Raw genomic sequence first — 15,083 nt, forward strand, 5'->3', positions numbered from 1 at the left:
CAGAAAAACAGAGGGAGAGAAAAAACGCTACACGGGGCTGGGTGTGGGGGTCCGGGGGGCCGGAGGGTCTTAGAAGGACAGAGATAGAGAGCCACACGGGGCTGCGGTCTGGGGGGCCTTAGAAGGAGAGAGATAGAGAGCCACTCGGGGCTGGGGGCCAGGGGGCCGGAAAAAGAGAAGGAAAGAGAAACTGCCACACAGGGCTGGGGGCCGGGGGGCCAGGGGGCCAGGGGGCCGGAAAAAGAGAGGGAGAGAGTAACCGCCACATGGGGCTGGGGGCCGGGGGTCCGGGGGGCCTTAGAAGGAAATAGATAGAGAGCCACTCGGGGCTGGGGGCCAGGGGGCCGGAAAAAGAGAAGGAGAGAGAAACTGCCACACAGGGCTGGGGGCCGGGGGGCCTTAGAAGGAGAGAGATAGAGAGCCACACGGGGCTGGGGGGCCAGGGGGCCAGAAAAACAGAGGGAGAGAGAAACCGCCACACGGGGCTGGGGGCCGGGGGGCCTTAGAAGGAGAGAGATAGAGAGCCACACGGGGCTGGGTTCCGGGGGGCCGGGGGCCTTAGAAGGAGAGAGATAGAGAGCCACAAGGGGCTGCAGTCGGGGGGCCGGGGGCCCTTAGAAGGAGAGAGATATAGAGCCACACGGGGCTGGGTTCCGGGGGGCCGGGGGCCTTAGAAGGAGAGAGATAAAGTGCCACTTGGGGCTGGGGGCCAGGGGGCCGGAAAAAGAGAGGGAGAGAGAAATCGCCACACAGTGCTGGGGGCCGGGGGGCCTTAGAAGGAGAGAGATACAGAGCCACTCGGGGCTGGGGGCCAGGGGGCCGGAAAAAGAGAGGGAGAGAGTAACCGCCACATGGGGCTGGGGGCCGGGGGGCCGGGGGGGCCTTAGAAGGAGAGAGATAGAGAGCCACTTGGGCCTGGGGGCCAGGGGGCTAGAAAAAGAGAGGGAGAGAAAAACCGCTACACGGGGCTGGGTCCGGGGGGCCTTAGAAGGAAATAGATAGAGAGCCACTCGGGGCTGGGGGCCAGGGGGCCGGAAAAAGAGAAGGAGAGAGAAACTGCCACACAGGGCTGGGGGCCGGGGGGCCTGGGGGCCGGGGGGCCTTAGAAGGAGAGAGATAGAGAGCCACACGGGGCTGGGGGCCAGGGGGCCAGAAAAAGAGAAGGAGAGAGAAACTCCCACACGGGGCTGCGGTCCGGGGGGCCTTAGAAGGAAATAGATAGACAGCCACTCGGGGCTGGGGGCCAGGGGGCCGGAAAAAGAGAAGGAGAGAGAAACTGCCACACAGGGCTGGGGGCCGGGGGGCCAGGGGGCCAGGGGGCCAGGGGGCCAGAAAAAGAGAAGGAGAGAGAAACTTCCACACGGGGCTGGGGGCCGGGGGGCCTTAGAAGGAAAGAGATAGAGAGCCACACAGGGCTGGGGGCCAGGGGGCCTGGGGTCTTAAAAGGAGAGAGATAGAGAGCAACTCGGGGCTGGGTTCCGGGGGGCCGGGGGGCCTTAGAAGGAGTGAGATAGAGAGCCACAAGGGGCTGCAGTCGGGGGGCCGGGGGCCCTTAGAAGGAGAGAGATATAGAGCCACTCGGGGCTGGGTTCCGGGGGGCCGGGGGACTCAGAAGGAGAGAGATAAAGTGCCACTTGGGGCTGGGGGCCAGGGGGCCGGAAAAAGAGAGGGAGAGAGTAACCGCCACACAGGGCTGGGGGCCGGGGGGCCGGGGGGCCGGGGGGCCTTAGAAGGAGAGAGATAGAGAGCCACACGGGGCTGGGGGCCAGGGGGCCAGAAAAAGAGAAGGAGAGAGAAACTCCCACACGGGGCTGCGGTCCGGGGGGCCTTAGAAGGAAATAGATAGAGAGCCACTCGGGGCTGGGGGCCAGGGGGCCAGAAAAAGAGAAGGAGAGAGAAACTGCCACACAGGGCTGGGGGCCGGGGGGCCGGAGGGCCTTAGAAGGAGAGAGATAGAGAGCCACACGGGGCTGGGTTCCGGGGGGCCAGGGGCCTTAGAAGGAGAGAGACAGAGTGCCACATGGGGCTGGGGGCCAGGGGGTCGGAAAAAGAGAGGGAGAGAGAAACCGCCACACGGTGCTGGGGGCTGGGGGCCGGGGGGCCTTAGAAGGAGAGAGATAGAGAGCCACACGGGGCTGTGGTCCAGGGGGCCTTAGAAGGAGAGAGATAGAGAGCCACTCGGGGCTGGGGGCCAGGGGGCCGGAGAAAGAGAGGGAAAGAGAAACTGCCACACGGGGCTGGGGGCAGGGGGGCCGGGGGGGCTTAGAAGGAAAGAGATAGAGAGCCACTTGGGCCTGGGGGCCAGGGGGCCAGAAAAACAGAGGGAGAAAAAAAAACGCTACACGGGGCTGGGTCCGGGGGGCCGGGGGGCCGGAGGGCCTTAGAAGGAGAGAGATAGAGAGCCACACGGGGCTGCGGTCCGGGGGGCCTTAGAAGAAGAGAGATAGAGAGCCACTCGGGGCTGGGGGCCAGGGGGCCGGAAAAAGAGAAGGAGAGAGAAACTGCCACACAGGGCTGGGGGCCGGGGGGCCATAGAAGGAGAGAGATAGAGAGCCACACGGGGCTGGGGGCCAGGGGGCCAGAAAAAAAGAAAAGGAGAGAGAAACTTCCACAGGGGGCTGGGGGCCGGCGGGCCTTAGAAGGAGAGAGATAGAGAGCCACACAGGGCTGGGGGCCAGGGGGCCGGAGGGCCTTAGAAGGAGAGAGATAGAGAGCCACACGGGGCTGGGGGCCAGGGGGCCTTAGAAGGAGAGAGATAGAGAGCCACTTGGGCCTGGGGGGCCAGGGGGCCAGAAAAACAGAGGGAGAGAGAAACTGCCACACAGGACTGGGGGCCGGGGGGCCGGGGGGCCAGGGGGCCGGGGGGCCTTAGAAGGAGAAAGATAGAGAGCCACACGGGGCTGGGGGCCAGGGGGCCAGAAAAAGAGAAGGAGAGAGAAACTTCCACACGGGGCTGGGGGCCGGGGGGCCTTAGAAGGAGAGAGATAGAGAGCCACACAGGGCTGGGGGCCAGGGGGCCAGAAAAAGAGAGGGAGAGAGTAACCGCCACATGGGGCTGGGGGCCGGGGGGCCGGGGGGCCTTAGAAGGAGAGAGATAGAGAGCCACTTGGGCCTGGGGGCCAGGGGGCCAGAAAAACAGAGGGAGAGAAAAAACGCTACACGGGGCTGGGTGTGGGGGTCCGGGGGGCCGGAGGGTCTTAGAAAGACAGAGATAGAGAGCCACACGGGGCTGCGGTCCGGGGGGCCTTAGAAGGAGAGAGATAGAGAGCCACTCGGGGCTGGGGGCCAGGGGGCCGGAAAAAGAGAAGGAGAGAGAAACTGCCACACAGGGCTGGGGGCCGGGGGGCCAGGGGGCCAGGGGGCCAGGGGGCCAGAAAAAGAGAAGGAGAGAGAAACTTCCACACGGGGCTGGGGGCCGGGGGACCTTAGAAGGAAAGAGATAGAGAGCCACACAGGGCTGGGGGCCAGGGGGCCTGGGGTCTTAAAAGGAGAGATAGAGAGCAACTCGGGGCTGGGTTCCGGGGGGCCGGGGGGCCTTAGAAGGAGTGAGATAGAGAGCCACAAGGGGCTGCAGTCGGGGGGCCGGGGGCCCTTAGAAGGAGAGAGATATAGAGCCACTCGGGGCTGGGTTCCGGGGGGCCGGGGGACTCAGAAGGAGAGAGATAAAGTGCCACTTGGGGCTGGGGGCCAGGGGGCCGGAAAAAGAGAGGGAGAGAGTAACCGCCACATGGGGCTGGGGGCCGGGGGGCCGGGGGGCCTTAGAAGGAGAGAGATAGAGAGCCACTTGGGCCTGGGGGCCAGGGGGCCAGAAAAAGAGAGAGAGAGAAAAATCGCTACACGGGGCTGGGTCCGGGGGGCCTTAGAAGGAAATAGATAGAGAGCCACTCGGGGCTGGGGGCCAGGGGGCCGGAAAAAGAGAAGGAGAGAGAAACTGCCACACAGGGCTGGGGGCCGGGGGGCCGGGGGGCCGGGGGGCCTTAGAAGGAGAGAGATAGAGAGCCACACGGGGCTGGGGGCCAGGGGGCCAGAAAAAGAGAAGGAGAGAGAAACTCCCACACGGGGCTGCGGTCCGGGGGGCCTTAGAAGGAGTGAGATAGAGAGCCACAAGGGGCTGCAGTCGCGGGGCCGGGGGCCCTTAGAAGGAGAGAGATAGAGAGCCACACGGGGCTGGGGGCCAGGGGGCCTTAGAAGGAGAGAGATAGAGAGCCACACACGGCTGGGGGCCAGGGGGCCTGGGGTCTTAAAAGGAGAGAGATAGAGAGCAACTCGGGGCTGGGTTCCGGGGGGCCGGGGGGCCTTAGACATAATCGACATAATCGATGACAGTCTGGTCTTTGGCAACGCAGTGGAGGAGCAGGATCGCAGACTGACCAAACTGCTACAGAGGGCGAGAGAGTGCAATCTCAAGCGACACAAGAGCAAGCGCAAGATGAGAGCCACAGAAATCAGAAATAGTGGCCACACTCTCTCAGCTGATGGGCTGAAGCCAGATGACGAGACGGTGAGAGCCGTCGTGCGGCTTCCTCTGCCTGAAAACAAGCAAGCACCGATGCCATTCATGCCGAGGGAAACGATACAGAATGGATGGCCCAGTGAGAAGAATGCTGTTCCAAAAGAAATTCAGCTATACTGGACACTCACAGAGGAATCAGCTACACCTCAGGGCTCATGTTCGAAGCCACAAAGCTCACTGTACCAAACCAACTAGACCAGAAATACTAATCAAAGTTCACGAGTCACACCTGGGAATAGTTCAGTGTAAGGAAAGAGCAAGCGACACTCTCTATTGGCCAGGCATCTCAGCTCAGATCGAGGACATTTGCTCACACACACCTGGAAGTCCATGAGCTAAAACTGGCGCCGATCTCTTTCGCTACAGTGACTCAGAGTACTTCATCTGTGTGGACTCTTACTCCAAGTTTCCAGAAATCACCAAGCTGAGCGCTACCACAAGCCGAGGTGTCATGACTGCAATAGTCAATATTCGCAAGACGTGACATTGCTGATGTTGTCATCTCTGATAATAGTCCGCAATTTGCAAGCGCCGAATGCAGATGTTTAGCTGAAAAATGGGAGTTTCAACATATAACTTCCAGTCCAGGACACGCTCAGTCCAACGGGCAAGTGGAGGGAACTGTGCGAACGGTGAAAAACCGGCTCAAGAAGGCACGGAGTAGCAACGGTGATCCCTATGCGCTATTGGAGTACCGCAACACACCACTGCAGGGGGAAGGGTTCTCTCCAGCGCAGTTGCTGATGGGACGGCAGCTAAAAGTCCAAACTGCCAACCTCTATCACCTTGCTGACTCCTGAAGGAAAAACCCAAGTCCTAGACAAGCTACAAAACCGACAACTCAAGCAAAAGAGCTGCTACGACAGACGCAGGAGAAAGTGTCAGGATGCAAAGAGGAGATGTGTGGCAGCCAGCGGCGGTGCTGAACAGACACGAGCAGCCCAGGTCCTTCACTGTCCGGAAAAAGACAGGGATAGACAGCCACACGAAGCAGGGGACAGGGCGGCAGGGGCGGGGAAAGAGAGAGAGAGAAACCGCCACACGGGGCTGGGGGCTGGGGGCCCGGGGGGCTGTAGAAGGAGAGAGAAAGACAGCCATGCAGGGCCAGAGGGCTAGGGAAAGAGAGAGATAGAGAGCCACACGGGGCTGGGGGCCAGGGGGCCTTAGAAAGAAAGAGATAGACAGCCACACAGGGCCAGAGTAAGATACAGAGAGACTGGGAGCTTGGACAGCTGCATGATTCATTAGTAAGGGACAGAACAGTGTGCGGCATAAAAGACGACCCAGTAGGAGGCAGGCTGCTGAGAGAGGCCATCGATGTCCACCATGCCAGCGGAATCACGCCCAAAGAAGTATAAGTGCTCAACGACGAAACTGATGTAAAAAAGGTAAGAAGTCTTAAACATGGTGAAGTTTCAAAAAGAGCAAAGCAAAGGCAGCTCAAGGCGAACGAAAAGCTGTAGCGAACTGCAACAGATGTGGTTACAGACATGAGCACAGAAGATGCCCAGCTTATGGTCAAACGTGTAAATTATGCCAATAGAAAAATCAGTTTGCCAAGATGTGTAAGACGACACGCCTGAAGGCAACAGGGCCGACACATAAGATCTGGGAGAGAAGTGCGAAGTCCAGCCAGACACAAAGACTGAACACACAAGCCCATGCTCCTACAGAGCTGTGTTTCTGTAAAAACAGTTTTTCTGTTAGGTTACAGGTTATTGTTGAAGAGGGGGATGTGATGTACCTCTTGATTATCCGTAGCTGAGAACGGAATGACGTAACAGGTGAGAATAAAAAAAGGACCGGCTCATATATAATAACTCCAAGGATACTACCCAGTTTTTAAATGTTCCCAAATTGTCTCTTCAACCACATCGCTGGGGAGTTTGTTCAGATGGTGAGGCCTCTCCGTGTCTCCTGTTCGTTAGTACTACAATAAAAGCTCAGCAGTCTCCCCAGCAGTCCCCTGCCCTCTGCTCGTACGGCACAAGTCGATTTTTCTCAGCTTTACGATCAACAACGACGGCGCAAACCTGGCGTAGTGTCCGTGCTGTGCAGCGGCCGGACTCCGTGTTGACAATGAGTAGCTACGCAACGCCGCCGGCCACGTCATGCTTACGTCATAGCAGAGCGGCTGCTGACGCTGTCCCAGCATGGCCTCGCATTTCTAAGCCAATCCTGTTCATAATGAAATATATAGACATCTCTTCACAATGGCCGTCTACATATTTCACAGTGGAAACGGTGCCAGGCACACAGACACCAACATTGTTAATAAATGAACATAACAGTGCATTACAATGACACAACCGAGTAATAATAATAATCATAATAGAAGTAAAACATTTGGACGTGTGTTATCTGATATTGTTTGCTAATTAATTCAATGTTAGGGGCGTGTTTTGGACTAAAAACCGCCGTGATTGGCCACCCGTCCGAGAGCGCTGATTGGATAGATTCGGAGAGCGCCGGTCGTGATTGACAGTTCAGTTCGGTTCTTCTTGGTGACGCGATTGATTTGGGTCTGTTTGCGTTGGTGAATCCATTAAACTCGTTCATTGGATCAGCTGATTCAGTGACACCAGTGCAACCAAGGCAGGCCGAATTAGGACTGGTTAGATCAGTGGTTCTCAGTCCTGGTCCTGGAGGAGCCCCCTGCCCTGCTGGTTTTTGTTCCAACCCTTCATTGAAGTAATTTGATTACATTTGACATGTAACTTAAGATCGAATCACTCAGCCGAGGCATTAAGGAATAACACCAACTGTATTCACAAATAGTAGATGAAATATGATAGCGTCTCATTGACTGAGTCCCTGAACTGAACAGCACAGGATCCTCTGGACACGTCTGGGTTCAATCTGATCAACAGAAAACCACAAAAGAACTGTAAACTAAGCCACTCAATAACTACAAGCCCTATTTATTGTCATAACTGTAATCTTAATTGTCAGTACTGACCACTTTTTACATCGTTATGAGAAAGTTCCTTTCTGTCCTGCAGTCATTAAGTTACATATTGTGGGGGAAAAATATTAACATCCTATCCTGCCTTTGTCCTTGGTGTGCTGTTCCTCCTATGGTTATCAGCAGCTCACATTCCTTTCTTGCAACATATTATCTGCAAATTACCTTCCAATGCAACTGACAATTCAGAGGTTAATGATTATTATTCAGGAGTATTGATTCAAATATTGATGACATGGGGAAGGCTTAGTTTAGAACACCAATGAAATCACTGATGTAGTTTAAATGACCATTCAGACACTGATTATGTGTTAAAGCCCCTTGGGGGTATGTCCCAGAGGGGGTATAAAAGCTTTGTTCTATCTTAAAACTTTTGGGGAACAGTGTCATGCTGGCCTAAAATCCTTTGAGCTCAGTGTTGTTCTGTTCCTCCCGTGCACGTAATCAATTCTGATTACAACTCCGGACTCCAAAACTTTTTTTCCACCACCACATATTTGTGGCTAATTCATTGTCCTCTTAAAAATGTAAACAAACAAGTTGTTTCTGTGGCATCTTCATACACTACGCCTATACTTAATGACACTCACTGAATTCCTAACATAATTAATTAACCAATTATCAATATATTGTAATTTAATCTAACCATTCCAATATACAGAAAATAAAAAGCCTGTCATTGATGTTTAAAAAATGTTATATTGAAAGCAACTACAGTTAATGTGTCATACTACAATCTAGGTACTTAAGACAAGTAGTGCATTTTTAGTACATTTAAACAAGAGTAAATATAAGTACTTTAAAAATAGTTTTGATAGTGAAATTACCTTCCAGCGTGCTCTGGAATGAGCTCATCTGAGGAAGAGTGCTGGAGCATGTTCAAATCATGAATTTTTGACAGTATCAAATGTATTTATTATGATACACACATATGATATTTGGAAGTTGTAGGTCAATGTATTAAAACAAGCTGTACAGATAAGCAGCTGTCATTTAGTCAAACATGATCCATGTCCCCAACCGTAACTGCTGTCCAAGCATGCCAAACATTTCCTGACGTCGGCCCAACTCTGTGTGCTACCTGGGCAGTAAATGTGGTGGGTTTATGGGCAGCCCCAATCTCTGCTCTCCTGATTGTCTCTTAATGATATGCTGATTATGAACTACACATTGAAGCCATTATCCATTATTAGTCATTATTTCCTCCAAACAGAGGTTTCATGCATTCTTGCACCACAACAACTTTGGTGCAGAACTTTATTCCGGGCACTATATATTGACCCAGGTTAGGCTCCAGTTCATCACAACCCAGAGCTGGATGAAGCAGTGAGTGGAAATGGGTGGCTGGATGGATGTTAATTGGCATAGTGCTGCTAACAGTATTTCAAAGAACATCAACCATTTGTTTTAACAAAGTTTGACAATGACGATGTGATAGCTCTGGTTGTGCATGTAGGTTTACACTACATATGATATCTCTACATGCTCAACTGCTATAGCCAATCCCATTTCACCTATGACAATCTGTGGTTTCCACCTGGGCCCTCCTCATAACCAAAACCGTCTCTCTCACACACACACACACACACACACACACACACACACACAGCTCTGCAGGGATAAGCGATGCAAACAGACACTGTCAAGTTCAACGCCACGGATTCTCTGCTGGCACCACAACCCGTGCGTATGCACTCAGCGCAACCCCGGCAGAGAGGCGGAGTGCTGGTGAAGGGGCAGGGCTTGCCAGGCTCTCTGCTCGCAACTGCACAATCCGGCCGGGCTGTGCACACTCTGCACACTCTGCAACACACACAGCACACTCTGCACACTCTGCAACACACACAGCACACTCTGCAACACACACAGCACACTCTGCAACATGGCCCTGGTGTCGGTGCGCCGCGTCCTCATCAGCGAGAGTGTGGACCCCTGCTGCAAGAAGATCCTGCAAGAGCACGGACTCGACGTCACGGAGAAGACCAACATGACAAAGGACGACCTGATGAATGAAGTCAAGGTAAAATCACTCTTTTGTCGTGTGCTTATGCGAGCCATGCACATCACATTGATGTTACGAGCAAGACCTCGTGTGTGTAACGCCCGTTTGCATGCCAGGGTCTCTTATTGTCGGTCCCCAAGAGCGAGTTCCCCCCTTTGCAAGCATGCATTTGTGTTCATTATCGGCAGATTGTGCCCAAATAAACGGTTTATTGAAGTTGCCGAGTAGCGCCGCCTCCGTCTCCCTGTCTGACGCAACAGCACCTGAGAGTTTCAGGCTCCGTTTAGCAAATTTAGAGCAAATCCGCCAAGTATTGACGCCCTGTTGTTCTAGTATGTATGTATGTGTGTGTGCATATATATATATATATATATATATATATATATATAATATATCTGTGCCGACGAATGCTGCGATCATGCAATGAATAAATACATGAAATACATGCTGTCCTTTTATATTGGCACGTCCTGAAGTTGTTTCTGGGGATATCTGGAAAAGCACCAGTTTGTCACTTATATCTATGCGTTTTGCATGACAAATAAATCATGAAACGGTTCACGGGACATTGCATTTGTATGTGTGTTTGTTCAGATCCTCTACATTTAAAGTCTCTGTCTCTGCTTGTAGGACTATGAAGGACTGATCGTCCGTTCTGCCACGAAAGTGACTGCTGATGTAATCAACGCCGCAAGTAACCTCAAGATAATCGGGAGGGCAGGGACTGGCGTGGATAATGTGGACGTGGATGCGGCTACCAGGAATGGCATTATAGTGATGAAGTAAGGGAGATGCACGTTTTAACTGATTGAAGTGAATATCGATACATTGATGGGAAGGCTGCAACTTGTTTTGATGAAACTGAACATAATGTGCAGATGCTCTGTGGTTTTAGAAGGTGCAAATGAAATCATCAATCATCTAAACACTTTATACAGATTCGATTTTGAGTGTGAGCAGGGGAAGTGAAGTTAGTAGGTCTCGTACAGTATGCGCAAGTTGGCCTGGAGTGAGGGTTAAGTTGCCAGATATATCCCCCAATATTAGCCCTATCAAAGAGGCAGACATGTGAGTGAAGCGCTGATGGTTTATGTGTGTTTCAGTACGCCCAGTGGAAACACCATCAGTGCCGCAGAGCTCACCTGTGGGATGGTGATGAGTCTCTCCAGGTAAGACGCATGATTGCCACCGGTTTAGGCTATTTTTCTTGCCCACACTTTGAAAGACTGAAAATGAAAGATTCTGTGGCTCACCAGGGCCTGGATTGAATAGCATTGTTGTAGAGAGTGATGTGGACTGGTTATGAATGGATCTCATCTAACAAGTTTATGTATTTCTTAGTGTCGTTGATGTAGAGAAATACTGAGTTTATAAGAAAAATAATCGTTCTGATCTGTCAAATTAATAAATACATATTTCTTGTCTTCAGACACATCCCACAAGCTGCTATGTCTATGAGAGCTGGTAACTGGGACCGTAAAAAGGTGAACTTGGCACTTCTTGTCCAGGATGTTTCCACATGACTTATTACATTGTTCTCCACATAATACGCTTTCCTACGCTTGGGCTGCCTGTATCCATGCAGTCATATCTAATTAAATATGGATGTTGTGATAGCAGTGTCTCCAGTTTGATGATGATGTAACATTTTCCTAGTTCATGGGCTCGGAGCTGCTGGGAAAAACTCTTGGCATTGTGGGTCTTGGAAGAATTGGAAAGGAAGTGGCCATCAGGATGCAGTCATTCGGCATGAAGGTGGCTGTTTTTGTTTTGTGTTTTGTACTCCCTACTTCATTAATAGTTGTTACAAATCAGATGTAAACTGTTGATTATGAAACCGCTTTCTCCTTTGTATGTTGCCAGACTGTAGGTTATGATCCCATCATTCCTCCTGCTGTTTCTGCCACATTTGGAGTTGAGCAGATGTCCCTGGAGCAGCTGTGGCCCCTCTGTGATTATATCACAGTGCACACGCCTTTAATGCCTTCGACCACAGGTGACTGTACACACCCAGTCCTCTTTAGCATGTGTGTGTCAGCACAAACATGACCGAGGGGTTTAAGTGGGGGAGACTTGACATGCTAAGACAAATTATGGACTGTGATAAACCCATAGGATGAATATGTTGAGGGGGGAAATAGTTACACATTTATTCCTCCGCTCAATCTAATTTAACCTGTTTTATTCATTACCTCCTGTCATGATTTACAATGTATTTTTTCCATTCATCTATTAGTTCAAAAGTTGTCCCCAGATAAATCCAAACTTTCTTCTCTTTTTTAAGGAATCTGTAGTTCTTGGCATTTTATTAACGTCCTTTTTAACTGAAATGGCAGCGATCTGTCCAGAATGTAAACCTTATCTTCTGTCCATCAATGGATGAGCGCATGATTCAAAGTTTCCTGTGATGCTCTCTATCTCCCCACATATATTAGATCCCCCTGTGTCTCTGCCACTAAAACATGCTTTTCCCAAAGTGTTTGTTTGAAACGTCATAAATGGCTTCGCTAACTAATCAGTCTTTCTTTTCACCCTCAGGGCTGTTAAATGATGACACCTTTGCGAAGTGTAAGAAGGGTGTAAAGGTGGTGAACTGTGCCCGGGGGGGCATTATTGATGAGGCTGCCTTGCTGAGAGCTCTGGAATCAGGGCAATGTGGGGGAGCCGGCCTGGACGTGTTTGTGGACGTGAGTGGTCTGTGGTCTGATAAAGCAGGGGAACGGCAATCTGTATTGATAAGCTGTTGTAAAGACAGAAAGTCATAAAAATGTCTAGAATCTTCAAAAATATAGAGATGAGTAAGAGTTTCAAAATAGTTTTAAGCCTACAGGACTGTATAATTGTACTATACCGCCCTAACTGAAGAAGAAGAATGTTATTTATGGTTTTGAGTTCAAGACAAGTGACCGTTATCCCAAGAAGGAGCCTTCTGGACTCCAGAGTTGTACTACAGAGCAGTATGAACCCAGGTTGGGCGTCTCTGAGTATGTTTGTGTATCGCTGTGGCTGTGCAGGAGCCTCCTACTGAGCGTGCTCTGGTCAACCACCCCAACGTGGTCAGCTGTCCTCACCTGGGGGCCAGCACCAAGGAGGCCCAGGCCCGCTGTGGACAGGACATCGCTCTGCAGATTGTGGACATGCTGCAGGGCAAGACCCTCACTGGGGCGGTGAGTTCTCGCAACGGTTCACACTGCTTCCCATTTCGGCACACTCTGTATAGGTCATTGGATTTTCCTAGAGTTGAAGAATCGCATCTTGGTGATAATGATGGAAGAAAAGTAATCTTTACGGAGACGCATGTATCCCCAACTGCAAACTGCTATATTAAATATGAATCCCTGCTGAATTAAAGGAAATTAGGGCACAAGGTTATTGCTAATATATCATCTCCTCTCCTAAGCAAAGCACAATGCAGACGTCTGGTGTTCTAGACAAAGTAGAAGAGGAACTATTAAAACACGTAAATGAAGTGGTTCTGCAGTTTACCATGACGTTCATTTTCAACAGGTGAACGCCCAGGTGTTGGCCAGTACTTTTTCTCCCGAGTCTCAGCCGTGGATCAAGCTGGGCGAAGCGCTGGGCACCGTTTCGAAAGCTTGCAGCGCTGAAAAACAAGGACATGTGCTGATCACAACTCTAGGTACAGCTTTTGCGTTTTGTCTCTTCGAAGGAACCTGATGCAAATGTTCTGGTTGTTTTTTTTTGTAGAACTTTAATTGATGTGAAATGATTAATCGCCATAACTGGAATAACTCCCCTATACACGGGATATAGAAATACATCTTAAAAGAGAAGTGTTTTGTGTGTCTATGCTATAAATGACTTCTCATTAATCAGTAAATGAAAAGATCAAATGCATAATCACGTTGTGCTAAGACTTTCTTTTTGTAAACAGGGGAGTCTCTGAAAAGTTCAGCAGGCTTTCTGAGCTCAGCTGTGATTGTCGGATTCCTGAAGGATGGGTCAAAGAATGGTGCAAATCTGGTCAATGCCCTGACACTGGCCAAGGAGGCTGGCATAATGGTAGGATGTGTGTTTTGCAACCAGAATTAAGACATTTAATTTTAAGTTTTCTCTCATTAAAGTAACTGAAGTTGAAATTCTCTCAGCATTGCATTGCTAATATGAGATGGTTGTCTTTCACTTCCAGGTCACCAGTAATCACAACACTACAGTGCCGAGTCAGAGAGCCTGCGCTGTGGAGATATCTGCCAATGGCTCGTGCTACAAAGTAGTGGGGACCGTTCAGGGCGATGTCCCCGTCCTGCTGGAGCTGAATGGCAGTGTGTTCAGACAGCCAGTCTCCCTCTCTGGAAACCTGCTTTTCTTCAAGGCCTCGTCCAGCCCTCAGCTTGTGCCCTCTGTTGCCGGTAAGGCGTCTAGTCCCTGTAGCCGTGTCTTCACTTTGCAGGACAGGACTGGTGTTGCATTTTTACTTGGTCGGCTATTATAGTCGGTGGTTGTAAATAATCAGTGGGCCTAACTCAATCTCAGCAGAGCATTAGTTAAGACATTTTTACTTGTCCTTGGAGGTTGACTAGACTTGAGTTTCCTTTTTGTATGAAATGTTCTTTACCAGTGAATTGTTCTGACTTTTTACCCTGAAACCTGCCTAAGATTTACAATGGAAGAAAAATCACCCTTTTGATGATTTATATCACACTGTTGCCTCTGTGGTTGACTGCTCAGTTGTAGACACTGAATTTGCTGGGACTGTGCTGCCCTCTAGGTGTCCTGGCTGCTGCGGGTCTTCAGATGGAGTCCTTCAGTGCCTCATTGGACCCTGCTGGAGACCAGTGGTGCTGTGTGGGGGTCTCGTCCCTGCTGGGAGACTTGAGTGCCTTGAAGCCTCTTGTGAGGGAAGCCGCCCAGCTGTGTGTGTAAGCAGAGAATTCCTGCCAACCCTTCAGAATGCACGTCATTCATTGCGCATTAACATTGTATTGCTGAGAATGGGTCCATACTTATTAAAATGCCAGTGATTAACCTTAACAACCGCTCTGTCCTTTATTTGAATACTTTCCTTGTTTGTTGTTGCTGGAATTTCTGCTGCTTAGAAACTTGTTTTAAATCAAAGTACTCCATTAATTGTACAAATCTTGCACTCAGTTTTCAAGTTTGGCTATATTCCTCACAAATGTGGGATTGGGTCATTCTGGCAGAGTTTTTCATATGTGATAAATGATTAACTCCATTATACACCGATCAGCCATAACATTATGACCACCTGCCTAATATTGTGTAGGCCCCCCTTTTGCCACCAAAACAGCCCTGACCCGTCGACCACTAGTGCTGTGGTATCTGGTATTCGCAGCAGATCCTTTAAGTCCTGTAAGTTGCAAGGTGGGGCCTCCATGGATCGGACTTGTCGCCGGTTCACCGCTTTTCCTTCCTTGGACCACTTTTGATAGGTACTGACCACTGCAGACCGGGAACACCCCACAAGAGCTGCAGCTTTGGAGATGCTCTGACCCAGTCGTCTAGCCATCACAATTTGGCCCTTGTCAAAGTCGCTCAGATCCTTATGCTTGTCCATTTTTCCTGCTTCTAAAACATCAACTTTGATGACAAAATGTTCACTTGCTGCCTAATATATCCCACCC

General features: G+C 50.8%; 2 protein-coding genes across 3 annotated transcripts in view; one reads left to right on the forward strand and one right to left on the reverse strand.

Moving 5' to 3' along the window:
- LOC136711923 (uncharacterized) overlaps window positions 1-6,668 on the reverse strand; it is a 46,880-nt gene extending 40,212 nt beyond the window's left edge. Inside the window, exon 1 of the mRNA XM_066688516.1 lies at window positions 6,633-6,668. Within this exon, the coding sequence (XP_066544613.1) occupies window positions 6,633-6,668 (36 nt within the window). The remainder of the gene's footprint in view (window positions 1-6,632) is intronic.
- Window positions 6,669-9,213: 2,545 nt separating this feature from the next.
- Window positions 9,214-14,475, forward strand: phgdh (phosphoglycerate dehydrogenase). 2 transcript variants are annotated; one of them, XM_066688017.1, is made up of 12 exons: window positions 9,221-9,498; window positions 10,111-10,262; window positions 10,584-10,649; window positions 10,910-10,964; window positions 11,137-11,235; window positions 11,344-11,476; window positions 12,019-12,167; window positions 12,495-12,647; window positions 12,988-13,120; window positions 13,376-13,503; window positions 13,631-13,850; window positions 14,210-14,475. In XM_066688017.1, exons 1-12 carry the CDS (start codon window positions 9,361-9,363, stop codon window positions 14,362-14,364), a joined length of 1,581 nt encoding a protein of 526 aa, XP_066544114.1. In that variant the 5' UTR covers window positions 9,221-9,360; the 3' UTR covers window positions 14,365-14,475. The 2 variants fall into 2 exon arrangements, with proteins under 2 accessions (XP_066544113.1, XP_066544114.1); XM_066688016.1 differs by lacking the exon at window positions 10,584-10,649 and having other exon boundaries at window positions 9,214-9,498.
- Window positions 14,476-15,083: the final 608 nt, after the last annotated feature.

Source organism: Amia ocellicauda, chromosome 16 (assembly GCF_036373705.1).
Source record: "Amia ocellicauda isolate fAmiCal2 chromosome 16, fAmiCal2.hap1, whole genome shotgun sequence".
NCBI lineage: Eukaryota > Metazoa > Chordata > Actinopteri > Amiiformes > Amiidae > Amia > Amia ocellicauda.

Excerpts from the sequence above, each read along its gene's own strand:
- phgdh (XM_066688017.1), top strand. The coding sequence starts at position 9,361 with ATGGCCCTGGTGTCGGTGCGCCGCGTCCTCATCAGCGAGAGTGTGGAC. Across the intron at positions 9,499-10,110 it reads ACCTGATGAATGAAGTCAAG|GACTATGAAGGACTGATCGT; the intron begins GTAAAATCACTC and ends CTCTGCTTGTAG. Across the intron at positions 13,121-13,375 it reads TGTGCTGATCACAACTCTAG|GGGAGTCTCTGAAAAGTTCA; the intron begins GTACAGCTTTTG and ends TTTTGTAAACAG.